Below are 19,798 nucleotides of genomic sequence, written 5' to 3'. Positions count from 1 at the left end.
CATCTTCAGAGGTGTATCACAGAGGGAAGTCTGTTACACCCAGAAAAACTCACCACAAACCCATAGACATTTCTTTTTCAGAACAACACTTCAATAATGCCCTGAAGCTTGCAAGTCCCACCTTTGTTAATGAAACAAAATTATATCACCTGCAAATAACTAGAAGTTCTTTCCTCTGGTGGCAATGAATTAATTATCTATTGTCCTGCCCACACTCTTTGAAGGCAGTTCTATTAAGCACGAACTTGCCCATGTTTCTAAATAAAAGGGGGGGAAATACACAAATCCTAAAGGTAAGAATATCTGTGGCTTGAACGTCTAATGTTCTTGTGAGGAGAATAGAAATGAAGCCTGCGCAAGAGAAGAAGAGTTTGGATTTATACCCCCACCTTTCTCTCCTGTAAGGAGACTCAAGGGCGGCTTACAAGCTCATTTCCCTTCCTCTCCCCACAACAGACACCTTGTGAGGTAAATGAGGTTGAGAGAGTTCAGAGAGAACTGTGACTGGCCCAAGGTCACCCAGCAGGCTTCATGTGCAGGAGTGGAGAAACAAACCCAGTTCACCAGATGAGAATCCACCTGCTCTTAACCACTACACCACGCTGGGGTTAGTAGAAATTGCTTTGAAATCACATGTGTGAAAATTCATCCGTCTTGTATTTTTCTACCCTTTGTGGAACTTGCCGGAGGGTTGTTCATGGGGACTGAGATTTGAAGCCAGGCCCTGAAAAGACATTATATGGCCCTATCTGGTGCAGCTACTGCTTACAAGCCAGGGGAAAGGCTTTGGCCCGTGCTCAGAAGCAGTAGTGCTGACTTTCCAAGCGGTCTCCAGGGCCGAGGCCCTGTGTTGTCTGTGTGCCTAGTGGTCACAGCATTCTACTAAGGAAATGCTCACAAAAATGTCTCAGAATGGCATTTTAGAATGCCTTATTCCGGATATTTTTGCACTCCTAAAGAAGGTGTACAGCTCTTGTAACCACTAACCAAGTGCTTTAGGTATGCTGACAGTAAAGGACAGCATCTTTACATTCATGACCCAATAAAAACATAAAGAATTCCTAGATCTTGTTGTTTCTATGTATGCAATTGTATTTTCTGTATATGTATATTGTTAGCGGTTGTACTTTTTCTAATCGGGAGAACCGGGTTTGATTCCCCGCTCTGCCACTTGAGCTGCGGAGGCTCATCTGGTTAACCAATTAGCTTGCGCACTCGAACACATGCCAGCTGGGTGACCTTGGGCTAGTCACAGTTCTTTGGAGCTCTCTCAGCCCCACCCACCTCACAGGGTGTTTGTTGTAGGGGAGGGGGAGGGAAAGGAGATTGTAAGGGGGATATAAACCCAACTCTTCTTGTTCTACTACTTTTTGTAACTTTTTGTATTGATATATGTTCGTTGCTGTTTTCGACAGTAGTGCACTTAATTTCACTTTCCAATTCGCTTAGTAAATTAGTAAGTATCAAGGTTTGTTTAAGCAGCCGGACTGGCAGTGTTTTTTGTTTATTGTCAATTGCTATCGGTACGCTTAAGTCCCACTTACAGGGTGTAACGCTGTCTGTGTACGTTCCCTGTCCCCGTCTCCCTTGGCAGCTTGCGCGTTGCCCTTTTAAGAGAGGGCTTTTTTTCTTGCCTGAATGGGCTCTGGAGCCCAGGCATGTCCATTGTTGCCGACGCTCCCGTCCCTGGCGGCTCCATTGTGCGCCAGAAGGGCAGTGCTCAGGGGCCCCCTCGGAGCTGAAGTTTTGCAAGGACGGACACCAGCCAGGGCCTGGAACTGACAGAGCGGCGAAAGAGGAGCCGCATCCCGACCCTGTCCGCCCCGAGTGCCCTACAAGCATCGGCCAGGCTGGGGCGCAGAGAGGATGCCCCTTCGAAAGGCAAGTGGGAATTGGGAGGGAGGAAAGCAACAGAGGGAAGGGAGAGCCCTGCCAAGGAGGCCCCTGTCCAAAGCCAACAGGTGGGTCTTGAGTTTGCCAACTTCACCTGCCCTGCTCCTGGGTCTTAAGACCGAGTGGGCAGTGTTCGGCATATCGGTAACACGCTCCGCCCTTGAACTTTCTGTGTCTCAGGTCATGCTGCTAGCGGAGCAGCTGGATTCATAGAATCGTAGAGTTGGAAGAGACCCGCAAGGGCCATCAAGTCCATCCCCCTGCCACGCAGGGATCAGGTAGAACTTTGGATTGGCAGGGGTCAGGTGGAACTTTGGAAAGCAGTTGCAAGTTTTTGCAAAATAACCCCGGAACTAACTTTATGCGGGGGCTGACAATTTCGAGGTCTTGCCGAACTCAGTCGGGTTTTTCGGCAAGGATTCGCACCTGTCGCCTTGCCACGGAGTGAGTCCCCCCTGCATGAAACAGCCCCATCGGAGGGAACGAGTCTGTGGGAAGGGAAAGGCTCTTTGCTGCCCACCAGTGCCGCGCATTCACTTGACCGTTGCTGGGACACTCATCGCCACGGCAACGCCCCAGAGCCTGGGCCAAGCGGGTGATTATTTAACCGAATTCCCAGATGCCAAGCGACACTCGCGGGGGGACTTGGACGAGACCGGGGAACTCTTGCTGTAAATCCACTGGGAGAACAGGTTGGGTGGGTTTGGGACACCCACACTAAACTTTCGAACTTTCTTTTTCCAGAGTATCGCTCCGATCAAGAAGCCTGAACATGAAGACGTGCCTTGAAGGTCCCCCTGCGTGAGAGGGGCCTGCCGGGCCCTTTACTGTCCCAAACAGGCACGGTTTCCAGGGCAGCCGGAGGGATGGGACGGAGTGCAGTGTTGTTTGTTGACCCACTAATATTGCACTTGTCCCGGCCTCCTGCCGTCCTGGGTGCACGTACGGGTGCCTGCTGGGGACATACCCGCCCAAGGACTGCTCCTGCCTGCCTCTGCGAAACGTGAGAGGCGGGCTTCATCAGAAGTAGAAGAGTTGGATTTATACCCTCCCCTTTCTCTCCTGGAAGGAGACTCAAAGGGCCTTGCAAACTCCTTTCCCTTCCTCTCCCCACAACAAACACCCTATGAGGTGGGTGGGGCTGAGAGAACTCAGAAGAACTGGGACTAGCCCAAGATCACCCAGCTTGCGTGTGTTGGAGTGCACAAGCTAATCTGGTTCACCAGATAAGCTTCCATAGCTCAAGTGGCAGAGTGGGGGATCAAACCCGGTTCTCCAGATTAGAGCGCACCTGCTCTTAACCACTGTACCACGCTGGCTGGGGTTATGGAGCCACCTACAGGACGGAGGGTCTGGGGAGGGTGGATGAAGGCCCGCAACTGGTCTTCAGGGCCCGGCTGGTCAGAAAACTGGATTTCGGGGGAAACACAACGCTGCAAAATCCCTCAGCCAAGAGGAAAAATCAGGGCGGCAGAAAAGAAGAAATCATCATTATTGTAATGTTTACTCAGAGCTCTTCCAGAGTTTGGGGCTGAACTCTGAGCAGCCCTGAACTGGCACATATTCCCACTGGAGCTGGAAAGTGACCCCTCGTGGGGGTTTCCGGGCAAGGGACAAATGGTTTGCCCCCGTTTGTTTCTGCGCAGTGACCCCAGACTTCCTTGGTGGTCTCTCATCCAAGTACTAACCAGGGCCTGTAATCCATGGGCCAAAAACAGCAGTGTAAGGATGATAAAAACACCATTTCGGGGGAGGGGGGACTTCCCCCAACTGCTGCTGAAACTAAGCTGCAATGTCCTATTTCCCCCAAAATGGCATATTTGAGAATCGCTAAATTAGCGGTTCATTTCAAAAAACGCCATTCTGCAGCTGTGGCCAGCAAATGGCTGGGCAGGAAGAAGAGAAGAAGAAGAAGAGTTTGGATTTATATCCCCCCTTTCTCTCCTGCAGGAGACTCAAAGGGGCTGACAATCTCCTTGCCCTTCCTCCCTCACAACAAACACCCTGTGAGGTGGGTGGGGCTGAGAGAGCTCCGAGAAGCTGTGACTAGCCCAAGGTCACCCAGCTGGCATGTGTGGGAGTGCACAGGCTAATCTGAATTCCCCAGATCAGCCTCCACAGCTCAAGCGGCAGAGCTGGGAATCAAACCCGGTTCCTCCAGATCAGAGTGCACCTGCTCTTAGCCGCTACGCCACTGCTGCTCCAGAAGGAGGCGCTTCTGTTCTGGCTACGCTTCTGTTTTTTTTTTTAATTCCCAGCTCACTTCTGTGTAGCCACACAGGGTCGTATCGGGGGACTGCAGGATGCCAGAGTGGCTGTGGGGGTTCATGTGTGCATTCCTGCGCAGCCACGCAGAACTGGGCGACCAACAAAAAAAATACGTCCCACCTCCATGCGGAGGCCTCAAGGTCCCAGCCAATCACGCATGCTGGTCCGCATGGATGCTCCAACCATCGCGAAGCGGCTCTGAGGCAACAAGCGTTTTTGCTATTACACCAACCCTATGCTTCTGCTTTATTGGCCCGGGTGGGACAGGCCCAGGGCCAAAGCTGCTGAGTTTTTGAGATCTGATGATATTGGGCGAGCTTGGGCAATCCAGAGCAGGGCATATTCCTGCTAGGAATGGGTTAAACAGCTATTCTCAAGGAACCCTGGGTACTGTAGTTTTCTGAGAGGGCTGGATGTCTTGGGGTCTTTAACAATGTTCTTAGCATTCTCACCAAATGACGGTTCCCAGGGTCCTTTGGAAGGCAGAAAGACAGCCAAAACTTTCATTGTGGCATCATTTGAAGGGATATCATGTTGGTGAGGGAGCAAGCTTGTTTTCTGCTGCTCCAGAGACTAGGACCAGGAGTCATGGGTTCAAGGTGAAGGAAAAGAGATTTCACCTGAACATCAGGACAGTCAGGGCTGTTCGGCAGTGGAATGCACTACCTCGGAGGGTGGTGGAGTCTCCTCCTTTGGGGTTTTTAAAGAGAGGCTGGATGGCCATCTGTCAGGAGTGCTTTGATTGTGTGTTCCTGCATTGCAGGGGGTTGGACTAGATGGCCCTTGGGGGTCTCTTTTCCAACTCTATGATTCTATGATCGAACTGGCATGGAATTCTGTAGGGTATATAGGGTTGGGCACACTATTGCTTATTGCCCTGCTCTTGGAAAAGGATCCCGGACAATGTAAACGATTGTAACGCCCCGAACTGTGAAAATCCAGCATGCCAGAATGCTTTGGGTAATACGGGGTAACTTAGAAAGCTGGATTCAGATCAGAGACACCTTCCGGCTCCACCTGCCATCCAAGCAACAGAAGGTAGAAAAAAAAAACAGCCAGAATTTTATGGGCAAATTGTTTCCCAAAGAAAGAAAGCAAAACTCCAGAGGGCATCCACAGCACAGGTGGGAATGAGCTCGGCAGAAGCCCCGGTCTACCGGTTGGTATCTCCGCTGCCCCACAATCCTTTGTTGAATCTGTGACCAAGGATCCTGCGTTAGCTGCCCGGCTGGGTTTGCAGCTTTGGGGTTTCCAGTTGCTGCAGGATGGGTTCTGACAGTTTTCCAGTCCATGGTGTGTGTGTGAGAGGGGGGCAACGGATGCCCACTTTGGGGTGGGCCACCGGGAGTCTTTGGGAAGAGAGGCCCCGATCCAGCACAGGTGAGGAACAGCTTCTTGCGCTCTTCTTTCACGGCTCTTCCAGTAGCATCCGGCGGAATGGCTCGAAATCCTCGGGGACGGTGTCTGCGGTGGAAAGAGAAAGGGACGCTCAACAATCGTGCTGCAACAGCGGAGGGGAAAAAATCACGACCCCTTAAAAGAGCCAGCGTGGTGTAGTGGTTAAGAGCAGGTGCGCTCTAATCTGGAGAGCCGGGTTTGATTGCCCGGTTCAATTCCCTGGGCTTGCTTCAAGTTCTGCCACTTGAGCTGTGGAGGCTTATCTGGTGAACCAGACTAGCTTGTGCACTCCAACACATGCCAGCTGGGGGACCTTGAGCTAGTCACAGTTCTTCGGAGCTCTCTCAGCCCCACCCACCTCACAGAGTGTTTGTTGTGAGCGGGGAAGGGAAAGAAGATTGTAAACCCCTTTGAGTCTTCTTACAGGAGAGAAAGTGGGGATATAAATCCGAACTCCTCTTCTTCTTAATGGGATGTTATTTATCAGGCAATGGTATTTACATCCATGCCATAAAATGCCTTAGCTGCCCATGCACATATATCGAGCCCCTATATACAGCATATTTACACTTGCAGTGCTTTTAATACCAGTTTTAATTGTCAGGGCTCCCCCCACCCCACCCCCTGAGCCTTGAAATTCTAACTCTCCAAGAGTCCAGAGAATTCTCCATGCTTGATTCTGAAATCCCTCCCTATGTTACCTTCAAGTTCAAAGTCACTGTAAAAAGATTTCCTCACAACAGAATGAAAACTGGTTTAACCATCATTCTTCTCCCCCGAAAGACCCCTGGGAAGTGTAGTTCTGCGAAAGAGCTAAGGAAAAAGCTTGATCGTAGACAATCACCCAGCATTCATTGGGAGACAGAAGACCTGGCAGTTTAGCCGAAATGCCACCAACGTTTGTACTGAGTGTCGATATGTGTAATGAGAAATTTGTTCATAACTTGTTCATCACTCACAGCTCACCTCGCCCTGGGGTGGTGGGGTGGGGGTGGATGGAGGTGAAAGGAGATTCACCTGCTGTCAATCACTGCCTTGCAGTTTAGAAGAATGTTTGTTTGTTTGTTTGTACCCACCCTATTGTAGAGCTCAGGGCGGGTTACAACAAAGTTTCCTAAAATATAACAATTAAATTTGAAAACATTAAACATAGTGGCGTAGGAGGTGAAGAGCTCGTGTATCTAATCTGGAGGAACCGGGTTTGATTCCCAGCTCTGCCGCCTGAGCTGTGGAGGCTTCTCTGGGGAATTCAGATTAGCCTGTGCACTCCCACACACGCCAGCTAGGTGACCTTGGGCTAGTCACAGCTTCTCGGAGCTCTCTCAGCCCCACCTACCTCACAGGGTGTTTGTTGTGAGGGGGGGAAGGGCAAGGAGATTGTCAGCCCCTTTGAGTCTCCTGCAGGAGAGAAAGGGGGGACATAAATCCAAACTCTTCTTCTTCATATGATAATAATATAAAAATATATATTATGGTTTCACAATGACTTCTTTTTTTAAGGGGCTGTGTTCCAGTTGGAGGTTTGGGGCTCCTGCGAGCACGGATCCTGATCTAGGGCTGGCAGGCAAAACAGGCTCCGTTCTGGAACCATCCGGTGTGGCCCCTAATTCCGCCAGAGCCTTTGCTTCTCCTTATTGCTTCTCGCAATAAAACGGATGATGACAGAAAGCATCCCTGTGTGTTCATTTCATCCCCAAAAGTCGGGGAAGATGGAAAGGCCCCATAGCTTGGCAATACCCACAGGAATGCCCACTGTCTAACACAGGCACACGCCCCACCCTCTCAGAGAACCAGCGTGGTGCAGTGGTTAAGAGCAGGTGGATCCTAATCCGGAGAACCGGGTTTGATTCCGCATGCCTCCACCTGAGTGGCAGAGGCTTATCTGGTGAACCAGATGTGTTTCCGCACTCCTACATTCCTGCTGGGCGACCTTGGGCCAGTCACAGTTCTCTCAGAACTCTCTCAGCCCCACCTGCCTCACAAGGTGTCCGTTGTAGGGTGAGGAAGGGAAAAAGAGCTTGTAGGTGGGGCTGGGAGAGTTCAGAGAGATCTGGGACTAGCCCAAGGACACACAGCAGGAATGTAGGAGTGCGGAAACACATCTGGTTCACCAGATAAGCGTCTGCCACTGAGGTGGAGGAGTGGGGAATTAAACCCAGTTCTCCAGATTAGAATCCACCTGCTCTTAACCATGACACCACTCTGGCTCTCTAAGAAAAGTTGAAGGCAGTAGGAAAAGAGGAGCCATCCAGAAAATTATTGCCAGACCTCAACTTCAGTGACAGTGTAGATTCTTGGGAAGAAGAGGAGTTTGGACTTATACCCTGCTTTTCTCTCCTGTTTCCTCTTCATTACCTACTTCCTGTTTCCTTCCTAAATGCCTGCTTCCTTCCTATTCAGCAGTTACTTCCTGTTTCCTCCCCAGTAAATGCCCACTTTCTTTTTCATCCCTGATCCTTTGTTGCTGTTGCTTCCCATGGTTATGGTGATTAACATCCAGGTGGTTATAACCAAGGTGACCAGACGTCCCGCTTTTGGCGGGACAGTCCCGCTTTTGAGCAATTTGTCCCGCGTCCCGTGGGGTTGCTTAATTCTCCCGATTTTTGGAAGGCTGCCGCGCGACTGCCTTCTGGGGCACTTCCCTTTTCCTGCCTCCTGTCACAGGGCGTGGAAACAGGAGCTCTGTGCCTTTAAAGAGCAGTGCGGCCTCCTGTGGCGATGTGCTGCCAAGATCCGCATTTAAAACGTGAAAATCTGGTCACCTTATTATAACCCATTCCTAGACTACAGAGATCAGTTTCCCTGGAGAAAACAACTATTTTGGAGGGTGGACATTATACCCTGATGTTATACCCTGCTCAGCTCCCTCCACTCTGCAAAGCCCGCCCCTCCATAAGCCCCACCCCAATTCACCATCATTTCCCGAAGTTAGCAACCCTTTCCCACGCTCCTTGTGCATTTTTGTCGCCTAGCAACAGGAGCAACGCTCTCCTCTTCCTCTTGGCTTTGACGCCGCCTCTTCCCAAGTATTTGCCCTGACCTCAACACATTGTGAATTTCTCCACTCTTGCCGTCAACGACTAAAGATGGGGGGCAAAGGTGGCGTAATCCACAACGTTGACAGCATGGGGTAAATCATCCTGTACGAGACGGGAAATGCCGAGAACTGAACGCAACGCTGCCATTTCTCGTGGTAGCTTTGTGTATTTCTGTTCCACTCCAGGCAAAATTTTATAGCAACTCTATTCACTAGTCCTATCGTGTTCACTCACTTCATGAAGAGCGTCTTTGCTAATTTGACATCAGTTTTGCATTGGGTTGCCAGGTGCCCCTTGGCAGGGGTGTACCGCCCAGGGGGACTTATGGGATCAAATGTCCTTGGGCTACAACCATTTAGTCATGTAGGGGGTGGAAAATCGCCCCACACCTCTCCTCCTTCCCACCGGGTCCATACACTGACTTCAAGACCTGGTCCAAAAAAAGTTGTTTGGTCCTGGTGGGGGAGGGCGGCCGCCCATATGGGGGACGGAAAACTCCGATTTTGCACCTGGCTACATTTTCCCTAGATATGCCTCTGCCCCTTGGTCACCAGCAGGCAGTGGTGGGATCCAAAAATTTTAGTAACAGGTTCCCATGGTAGTGGGATTCAAACAGTGGCGTAGCGCCAATGGGGCGGGGCGGGGGCACGACGGGGCGTGGCCGGGCATTCCAGGGGCGGGGCATTAATAATTTCTCTGTTACTGTAAAAAAAAAAGTTCCTAATTGCCAGCTGGTATCTTTCTGTCCATAATTTAAACTCAATATAGCAAGTCCTATCGTCTACTGCCAACAGAAACAACTACTTCTCCTCTAATTGACTGCCTGTCAAATACTTAATACTTTCAAATACTTAATTTTGTTTCTAGAAATCAAAAGAAGGAGACTTTCCTTAAACCAGGAACTTGACCATATTTCTAAAACATGTTTTTAAAACAGCCCAACAGGGAGAATTATCCCGTTTTCTACCTTCACTAACCAGCCATGTAGGAAACAACAGGACTTTGCGATTTTTGGACCTAATGGAATTTCTAACGGAAAGCGGACCCAATTAGTAACCCCCTCTCGGCACATCCAAATAATTAGTAACCCACTCTCGGGAACAGGTGAGAACCTGCTGGATCCCACCTCTGCCAGCGGGGGACGGGAGATTCGAGTTGCCAGATCCAGGTAGGGAAACCCCTGGAGATTTAGAAATGGAGCATGGGGAGGGCAGGGACCTCGGTGGGGGTGGTGGTGGTGGTGGTTACAATGCCATAAAGTCCACTCTCCAAAGCCACCATTTTCTCCAGGAGAACTGATCTCTGTAGTCTGAGATGAGCTGTAATTCTGGGGGATTTCGAAGTCCCTCCTGGAGGTTCTCATCCTTACTTCTGTAGCTCAAACTGATAAATGTAAATGTCCACCAAGAGTTTTGCTCGGGCCAACAAAGCTACGTCAGTCAGTAGCACCAAGAATCTCCCCATGCATGCCTGCACACCCCGTGTGTCGTCCCCCCATGTATTCTTCCCGCCTTGCAATCTCACCGTTGCAGCGGTATTGCAGGTTGGACCATATGATGTTTTCCTGCGAGAAGCAGAACACTCCCAAGCGGCCGCCTCGCATGGTCGTATCGATTACGACCCCCGAATCAGCCACCAGCTGGGGTCCCTCGTAGAGTAGCACCCTGCAGAGGGAGACGGAGCCAAGGAAGACTGGAAGTGAGATGATCTTGTATGGAGCGGACAAACGACGGGCCCTGAATGGACTCAGCTAGGCTCCGTTTCACACCGAGATATCGGCAGATGGTATATTTGCCACAGAATAAAGCATGCCAGATCTTTGTTGCAGAATGTTCCACCTGGGTCTTAGTGCCCACCTAGCCCTGCTCCTTCCGTCTGTTTGGATGTTTGATGATAGTCATTCAAAGAACCATAAAAGCCCTTGTATCAAAGCACGATAGACACAGAATAATGGCTTTGACAAAGGAAGGGTGTGTAAAAATGAATGATAATTCTCACATTCGTTTGGGGCTATATTTGAATGCAGAAGCATATGGTTTTCTCAACTGCGGCACCTCAACTGACCGAACTAACATCTTTATGCGAAACAGACTGTAGCTGGGGAGAAAAATCCTTGTGGGCAACTCTGTTGGTGCACCTTTGGCAGAACTACAAAGGTTATCTGTTGGTTTATGTTGCCTACGTACATGTGGATTAAGGGTCTTCAAGTTACTTCTGCATTATGGAGACTCTATGAATTAAGCATATTCAAAACATCCAATTGTTAGCAATCTGGTTCAGGTCTTGCAAACTGAGGGGTGTGGATTTCTAGACGGGGTCAATTTGTCTCATATTGGGGCCTCTTTTTCTACTGCCTTCAACTTTTCCTACAGAGCCAGCGTGATGTAGTGGTTAGGAGCAGGTGGATTCTAATCTGGAGAACCAGGTTTGATTCTCCACTCCTCCACCTGAGTGGCAGAGGCTTATCTGGTGAACCAGATGTGTTTCCGCACTCCTACATGCCAGCTGGGTGACCTTGGGCTAGTCACAGTTCTCTCAGGACTCTCTCAGCCCCACCTGCCTCACAAGGTGTCTGTTGTGGGGAGAGGAAGGGAAAGGAGCTTGTAAGCCACCTTGAGTCTCCTTAAAGAGAAAGGGGGATATAAATCTAAACTCCTCCTCCTCCTCCCTCTTCTTCCTCTTCCTCTTCTTCTTCTTCCTCTTCTTCCTCTTCCTCTTCCTCTTCTTCTTCCTCTTCTTCTTCTTCTTCTTGAAGGGGTTGGCTGCTGCCTGCTTCCGTGTGGGCTGAGAGTGTTCTGAGAGAAATGTAACAGGCCCAAGGTCACCCAGCAGGCTTCATGTGGAGGAGTGAGGAATCAAACCCTTTTCTCCAGATTGCTTTTAACCACTACACCACGCTGCTATCACCTATTCAGCATGCAAGTCTGCAAATGCCTGGGAGAGCCCGCTGCTGAATGGGAGAACATTTTCTTGTATGCTGAATGTTCAGTCCTGTTGTAGGGTCTCAGCTACCAAATATTGGGAACCACCTTTCTGAGCCTGAAATTCCAGAAAGTTGAGCTGCAGCTACAGAGCGGAAAATCCTGAGCAAGCAGAGACAAGATTTTGACTTTGGCTCCTTTCCTTTGATTTTGGCTCCTTTCCAGACAGTCCACCCCAGGTTTAAGTCTTGACAACTTCCGTTAAAGAAAGGACAGCTGACTGTCAAAGTTGGGGAAAGTATCCCAAGAGGAGGAGTAGTTTGGATTTATACCCCCCCTTTCTCTGCTGAAAGGAGATTCAAAGTGGCTGACAAGCTCCTTTCCTGTCCACTCCCCACAACAGACACCCTAGTAGCCCCTTCCGCACACGCAAAATGATGCGTTTTCAAACCACTTTCACAACTGTTTGCAAGTGGATTTTGCCATTCTGCACAGCTTCCGAGAGCACTGGAAGCAGTTTGAAAGTGCGTCATTCTGCATGTGCGGAACGAGCCTTGGCAAGTGAGGCAGGTGGGGCTGAGAGAGTCCCGAGAGAACTGTGACTGGCCCAAGGTCACCCAGCTGGAATGTAGGAGTGGGGAAACACAATTGGTTCACCAGATCAGCCTCCGCCACTCAGGTGGAGGAACGGGGAATCAAACCCAGTTCTCCGGATTAGAATCCACCTGCTCTTAACCACTGCACCACGCCGGCTGAATGAAGCGGGGTAAGTCAGACGCCATCCTGGAAGGCTGCCGCTTGGGCTAGAACGGATCAGTGGTCTGACACTATAGAAAGTACACTTCACAGATGCTAGAAACACAGCCCTGGGGTTACCAGGCCTGGAATGGGAAATTTCTGGAGATCTGGTGGTTTTAAGCCTGGAGTCAGCAGGATTTGGGTAAGAAAGGGAACTTTAGTGGGGTATAATGTCATAAAGCCCTACAGTGTGGTGTAGTGGTTAAAAGCAGGTGTACTCTAATCTGGAGAACCGGGTTTGATTCCCCACTCCTCCACAGGAGCGGCAGACCCTTACCTGGTGAACTGGATTTGTTTTCACGCTCCTACACATGAAGTCTGCTGGGTGACCTTGGGCCAGTCCCAGTTCTCTCAGAACTCACTCAGCGCCACCTGCCTCACAAGGTGTCTGTTGTGGGGAGAGGAAGGGAAAGGAGCTTGTAAGCTGCTTTAAGTCTCCTTACAGGAGAGAAAGGTGGGGCATAAAAACAAACTCTTCTTCTACTTCTAAACCAGGGGATCTCCACGCCCTAGCTGGCAGTCGACCACTCAACTGGCAGTCGACCACTGAACAGAATCTGTTTAGGGGACTTCCTACGCCTCCCAGGATTGCGAGACGACACTTTTAAAGAGTTATCGCAAATCGCACAGGGGCGTCCCACTTCATTCGGCTTGCCCCGTCCGAGCGGGGTTGTGCACAGATCGCCGCAGAGGTCGGAGCAACTTAGCCGAAATCCCAACCGAGGGAAAGATGCAAAGAGAGGGCGGGAGGGAAGAGTCGGAGCAAACGCTTCAAGACGTTCCCAGGCCCCGAGCCGTCTCCTCCCTCTCTGCCCTCTTCTGTCCCCCACCCCACCCCACGTACCCCCATTGTTTAGCTGCTTTGCATTTTAAAAGGCCTGTGGTGGGCCGAGGCATTCCTCTCCGTATTGGGTTGCCATGGCAACGAGGACAATGGGACTTGGGGCCCAACAAGTGAATGGTTCTTAGGGAAGGGAACTGGGTGGCGATGTTGACGAGGCGGGCCGGTGGGGGGGGGGGGCATGGCTGTGTGCGATTTCCCAGAAACCTCAGGGGCTGCGCAAACATGCTTTCCCCCCCCCCCACCCCTCAACACACACAAACCCAGCCCACCTCTTAGAGCTGTCAACCCAAAATGGGAGCGGCCAAAGTTTTAAACAAGGAACGGAACCTCTCGGGGCTGGGGTGGGGGGGACAGAGAGAAAGGAACAGAGCACAGATCTATTCCTAGCCTTTTCTCACCCCACCAAGCTTGGGGGCATCGCGTCTTGCAAAGAGCCAGCGTGGTATAGAGGTTAAGAGCAGGTGCACTCTAATCTGGAGAACCGGGTTTGATTCCCTGCTCTGCCGCTTGAGCTGTGGAGGCTTATCTGGGGAACTCGATTAGCTTGTTCACTCCCAACACATGCCAGCTGGGTGACCTTGGGCTAGTCACAGTTCTCTGGAGCTCTCTCAGCCCCACCTACCTCACAGGGTGTTTGTTGTGAAGGGGGAAGGGAAAGGAGTCTCCTTACAGGAGAGAAAAGAGGGATATAAATCCAACTTTTCTTCTTCTTTTCCTACTCCTCCTCCTCCTCTCTGGATTTCCACACTTCATTCTCCTCTATTGGTGCTGGAAATGGTTTATGTACCTCCAGTGACGTAGCTTCCGTGGGGCGGGGTGGGGTAGGCGCCCCGGGCAGCTGCTGTTGGGGTCACAAGGGAGGCGGAAAATTGTTCTCCTCCTTCCCCCCTCCCTCTGCCCCGTCCCACCAGGCTTGGCAGAAGTCGCTGCCGTGCCAGCCTCACCTGGATAGGCCCGGCGGAGGCCGATGTGTGCGCCCCGCCCAGTCCCGCCTGGCCCCACTGCTGGCTAAAGTAAGTGGGTGTGGGGTGGGGGCGCAGGGGCCCACGGGAGGGTGGAAAACTCAGAGTCTGCCCCAGGCTCCATTTTCCTTAGCTACACCCCTGTGTACCTCTTCAATGTTCCAGAGGTGTATCTTCTAAAGATGGCGCCCAGGGCAAGCATTGACCTGCATGCCCCTAACAACATGTGGAGTTGTGGGGCAGGGCGGGGGCACAGTTAAAGGCTGGGATCTGCCAGGTCTAGCTTTAAACTGAAGGTGTCCCGCATGGTTTTTAGTCCAAAAAAGTTTTATTTCAAGCCTCAAAAACTTTTTATATGCAGTCTGGATTTTAACAATTCTTTTTGTGAAAAAGTTTCTAAATAGTTTTCACTTGCTGTGTATGTGTCTTCAAAATGTTTCCCACCTCTCTTTCCAGCCCCCAGACTTCCTCTTTGGTGCCATTTCCTAAGCTCACTCCGCTGTGTCACTTATTTATTTTTGTCCGGGTTTTTTTTAAATGGGGAGGGGGGTTGATACTGTGTTTCTCCAAAAATAAGAGAGAGTCTTATATTAATCAGAGCAACAAACTACATTTTGCATCGATTCACCTTCTTCTGGTCTGTTTCACAACAAAGTTTCTGACCCAGAGATCCAGGATTTTGAAACAAGAAGGGATGAAAATCTTTCTGACGCAACAAATCTCCATTAAGGTGTTAGTGAAGGAAGACAGTAATAAGGCAGGAAAAATGCTTGCTGCTTGTTGGCCCTGCAGCCCGGCTTCTCACCTGATGTAGCCCACCTGAGGCCGGTGCAGGAGACGCCAACGGTAAGAGGTTTTGTCCTTCCAGCCCACGTTGCGCGGGTCCTTCCAGAGCAGCCTCACGTGATCAGGGGTGTGGCCCGTGTGCCACAGAGCATTACGTAGGTATTCACCAGGGCCCGTGATCGACTTTACTGCCTGACAGAGGAGTAAAGAAGCAGGAGAGGATGTCACCACCAGAATATTTCAAGACATTTCAGGATTCCCCCCCACTGTGTACTTTCAGGCTTTGCAATAATTTAGCACATGAGCCAGTGGCGGAGCTATAAGGGGACGGTGGTGGTGGTGGTGTGTGTGCCATGCACCGGGCGCGCACTGGTGGGGGTGAAAAATTGCCCTTCCGCCCCTTCCCCCAACTTACCTTAGTTCCTCTCTCCTACCTCTTAGTTCCTCTCTCTTCCCGCTCAGTTCCTCTCCCCTGCAGCCTGGTGGGAACTACACCTCCCAGGAGACCTTGCTCCTGGGACGTGTAGTTCCCACCAGGATGCAGGAGAAAGGAACTAAGAGGCAGGAGAGAGGAACTAAGAGGCAGGAGAGAGGAACTAAGAGGCAGGAGAAAGGAACTAAGAGGCAGGAGAGAGGAACTAAGAGGCAGGAGAGAGGAACTAAGAGGCAGGAGAGCCTTCCTTCCTTCCTTCCTTCCTTCCTTCCTTCCTTCCTTCCTTCCTTCCTTCCTTCCTTCCTTCCTTCCTTCCTTCCTTCCTTCCTTCCATTCCTTCCTTCCTTCCTTCCTTCCTTCCTTCCTTCCTTCCTTCCTTCCTTCCTTTGCATCCGTTTCATTCAAAAACTCCGGGCATTTCAAAATCGGCGATTTCAGGCGATCAAAATCCGGCGAGCAGGCATTTCAAATCCATCGGGCATTTCAAAATCGGGCATTCAAACCTCCGGGCAGGCCTCCGGGCAAGGCAGGAGAAAGGAACTAAGAGGCAGGAGAGAGGAACTAAGAGGCAGGAGAGAGGAACTAAGAGGCAGGAGAGAGGAACTAAGAGGCAGGAGAAAGGAACTAAGAGGCAGGAGAGAGGAACTAAGAGGCAGGAGAGAGGAACTAAGAGGCAGGAGAGAGGAACTAAGAGGCAGGAGAAAGGAACTAAGAGGCAGGAGAGAGGAACTAAGAGGCAGGAGAGAGGAACTACGAGGCAGGAGAGAGGAACTAAGAGGCAGGAGAAAGGAACTAAGAGGCAGGAGAGAGGAACTAAGAGGCAGGAGAGAGGAACTAAGAGGCAGGAGAAAGGAACTAAGAGGCAGGAGAGAGGAACTAAGAGGCAGGAGAAAGGAACTAAGAGGCAGGAGAGAGGAACTAAGAGGCAGGAGAGAGGAACTAAGAGGCAGGAGAAAGGAACTAAGAGGCAGGAGAGAGGAACTAAGAGGCAGGAGAGAGGAACTAAGAGGCAGGAGAGAGGAACTAAGAGGCAGGAGAGAGGAACTAAGAGGCAGGAGAGAGGAACTAAGAGGCAGGAGAGAGGAACTAAGAGGCAGGAGAAAGGAACTAAGAGGCAGGAGAGAGGAACTAAGAGGCAGGAGAAAGGAACTAAGAGGCAGGAGAGAGGAACTAAGAGGCAGGAGAGAGGAACTAAGGTAAGTGGGGGGGACAGGGAGGGGGGCGGGGAGGCACGAGGGGGGCATGGGGCGGGCGCCATTTTGCCCCAGGCGCCATTTTGCCCTCCTACCCCTATGACATGAGCTTAAGGAAAGCAAAAGGCAGTCAACCTCTGAAGGCCAGTGCCAGGAAGAAACATCAGGGGAAGGCTCAGCATTTGTACCTCCAGATTGTGGGACCTCCAGAGCACAGGTGTCAAACTCGTGACCCTCCAGACGTTATGGACTTCAGCTCCCATCATCCCCTGCCAGTAGTCCATAACATCTGGAGGGCCACGAATTTGACACCTGTGCTCCAGAGAAACTGGTTGACTACTGTGTGAGACAGGATGCTGGACTAGATGGACCACTGGTCTGATCCACAGAGACTCTCCTAATGTACTTATATCAAGGTTAGGACTGTGAATTGGGGACCAAGAGATCTGGAGGCAGGAAATGCTCCCGTGAAAGACAGGATGCTGGACTAGATGGACCATCACTGGTCTGATCCAGCAGGGCTCTTCTGAGGTGCTAATGAAATGGTCAAAGGTCTGGAATCCATGCCCTACGAGGAGAGACTTAGGGAGCCTGAGATGTTTAGTCTGAAGAAGTGAATGTTAAGAGGGGGGACGTAATAGCTATGTTTAAATGTTTGAAGGGATGCCATGTCAAAGAGGGAGAAAGCTTGTTTTCTGCGGCTCCAGAGACTAGGTCATGGATTCAAGGTACAGGAAAAGAGATTCCACCTAAACATTAGGAAGAATTTTCTGACAGTCATGGCTGTTCGACAGTAGAATGGACTTCCCTGGACTATGGTGGAGTCTTCTTCTTTGGAGGTTTTTAAATAGAGACTGGATGAACATATGACAGGAATGCTTTGATTGTGTGTCCCTGCATTGACTTGATGGCCCATCTGGTCTCTTCCAACTCTATGATTCTAAGCCACTTTGGTTCCCCGATGGGGGGGAAAGGTGAGGTATTAAAAAAGTAAATAAATATTAGGCTGCCTGGCATCAGAACCAGCTGTTCTCAGGGACTCTCTAGGATGAGGGACCTTCTATGTTCTAGGAGTTCCTGAAGGCCATTGTTTTTCTTGGCCTTTGGCAGGGAAGAGGGTTTGGATTATGGTTGCTAGTCAACCACTCCTTTATCTCCTGTTTATGAGTTTATCTATAAACGACTGCCAACTTCTGACCCATTTCTAAAAATTTATGACGGATATTATGGTTTTATTGCTGGGACTCGGCTTTGAAGAGGCTTTCAGTAAAGAGCAAGGCACGACCCTTCTAACAGATAAAGATGTTTTCCTTGTGTTCAAACCATCTGGCGCTGGGAACGGGCTCTTTAGCCCCCCGGGCGGCCTCATCTAAGTCAGCATATCAGCTGCTGCTCCAAATAACAGATGCAAGAGGGTCAGAGTCAGCTTTATTCACCAGGTGGTATTCCAGGTGGGGCCAGATCCAGGGGTCTGCAACCTGCGGCTCTCCAGATGTTCATGGACTACAAATCCCATCAGGCCCTGCCAGCATGGCCAATTGGGACTCTATTCTTTCCCCCCTGCAAGCATATTGACCAGTTTATTAATGTTATTTGTTTTATAGGCTGCCATTCTCAATGTGGGCTCATACCGCCCTCCGGGGGAGGGCGGTATAAAAATCTAATAATAAGTAAGTAAGTAAGTAAGTAAGTAAGTAAGTAAGTAAGTAAGTAAGTAAGTAAGTAAGTAAGTAAGTAAGTAAGTAAGTAAGTAGGAAGAGGAGGAGGAGTTTGGATATATACCTCACCTTTCTCTCCAGCGTTGTGTAGTTGTTAAGAGCAGGTGGACTCTAATCTGGAGAACCGGGTTTGATTCCGGTGAACCAGATGTGTTTTCGCACTCCTACATTCCTGCTGGGTATGTCCTTGGGCCAGTCACAGTTCTCTCAGAACTCTCTCAGCCCCACCTGCCTCACAAGGTGTCTGTTGTGGGGAGAGGAAGAGAAAGGAGCTTGTAAGCCACCTTGAGTCTCCTTACAGGTGAGAAAGGTGGGATATAAACCCAAACTCTTCCTCCTCCTCCTCTTCTTCTTCCTCCTATGAGGAGACTCAAAGTGACTTACAAACTCCTTTCCTTTCCTCTCCCCATAACAAACACCTTGTGAGGTATGTGGGGCTGGGAGAGTTCTGAGAGAATTGGCCCAAGGTCACCCAGCAGGCTTCATGTGCAGGAGCAGGGAAACCAGATTCACCAGATAAGTTCACCAGATAAGAATCTGCCACTCATGTGGAAAAGCGGGGAATCGAAACCTGGTTCTCCAGATTAGAGTCCGCTGCTCTTAACCACTACACCACCCTGTGTCTAACATTGTTAATAGCAATAAAAGCAATAAAATCTACTGTATATTGGCACCATAAACTCAAGTAAGGGATAACAATTAAATTGAAACCATACACCTTAAAACCACCAATGACACCGCTATTGGGAATGCGGGGGGGGGGATGCGGGGGGGGGGAGGAAAAGGGAAAGAGGAGAGGAGATAGAATATTACTTTTGCCCTCAACCATAAACGTGGCAGAGTTTGTAGACCACCTTGAGTCTCCTTACAGGAGAGAAAGGTGGGGTATAAATCCAAATTCCTCCTCCTCCTCCTCTTCCAAATAAGAACATAAGAACAAGCCAGCTGGATCAGACCAGAGCCCATCTAGTCCAGCTCTCTGCTACTCGCAGTGGCCCACCAGGTGCCTTTGGGAGCTCACCTGCAGGATGTGAAAGCAATGGCCTTCTGCGGCTGTTGCTCCCGAGCACCTGGTCTGCTAAGGCATTTGCAATCTCAGCTCAAAGAGGATCAAGATTGGTAGCCATAAATCGACTTCTCCTCCATAAATCTGTCCAAGCCCCTTTTAAAGCTATTCAGGTTAGTGGCCATCACCACCTCCCGAGGCAGCATATTCCAAACACCAATCATGTTTAAGTGAAGAAGTGTTTTCTCCTTTTATTAGTCCTAATTCTTCCCCCCAGCATTTTCAATGAATGCCCCCTGGTTCTAGTATTGTGAGAAAGAGAGAAAAATTTCTCTCTGTCAACATTTTCTACCCTATGCATAATTTTATAGACTTCAATCATATCCCCGCTCAGGCGTCTCCTCTCCAAACTAAAAAGAGAGTCCCAAATGCTGCAGCCTCTCACTCATAAGGAAGGTGCTCCAGTCCCTCTTCATCCCTTGTTGCCCTTCTCTGCACTTTTTCTATCTCCTCAATATCCTTTTTGAGATGCGGCGACCA

The 19,798-nt window shown here is 50.2% G+C and overlaps 1 protein-coding gene across 1 annotated transcript in view; it reads right to left on the bottom strand.

Moving 5' to 3' along the window:
- Positions 1–5,200: 5,200 nt before the first annotated feature.
- The window catches only part of THBS3 (thrombospondin 3), a 57,244-nt gene continuing 42,646 nt past the window's right edge, over positions 5,201–19,798 (bottom strand). The window contains 4 exon segments of the mRNA XM_048482978.1: positions 5,201–5,465; positions 5,498–5,625; positions 10,122–10,261; positions 14,928–15,100. Of these exon segments, the coding sequence (XP_048338935.1) occupies positions 5,570–5,625; positions 10,122–10,261; positions 14,928–15,100 (369 nt within the window). The 3' untranslated portion in view covers positions 5,201–5,465; positions 5,498–5,569.

The sequence above is a fragment of the Sphaerodactylus townsendi genome, unplaced genomic scaffold (genome assembly GCF_021028975.2).
Source record: "Sphaerodactylus townsendi isolate TG3544 unplaced genomic scaffold, MPM_Stown_v2.3 scaffold_33, whole genome shotgun sequence".
Taxonomy (NCBI): Eukaryota; Metazoa; Chordata; class Lepidosauria; order Squamata; family Sphaerodactylidae; genus Sphaerodactylus; species Sphaerodactylus townsendi.
The sequence above is the reverse complement of the archived record's forward strand: the minus strand, read 5'-3'. Positions and strand labels throughout refer to the sequence as shown.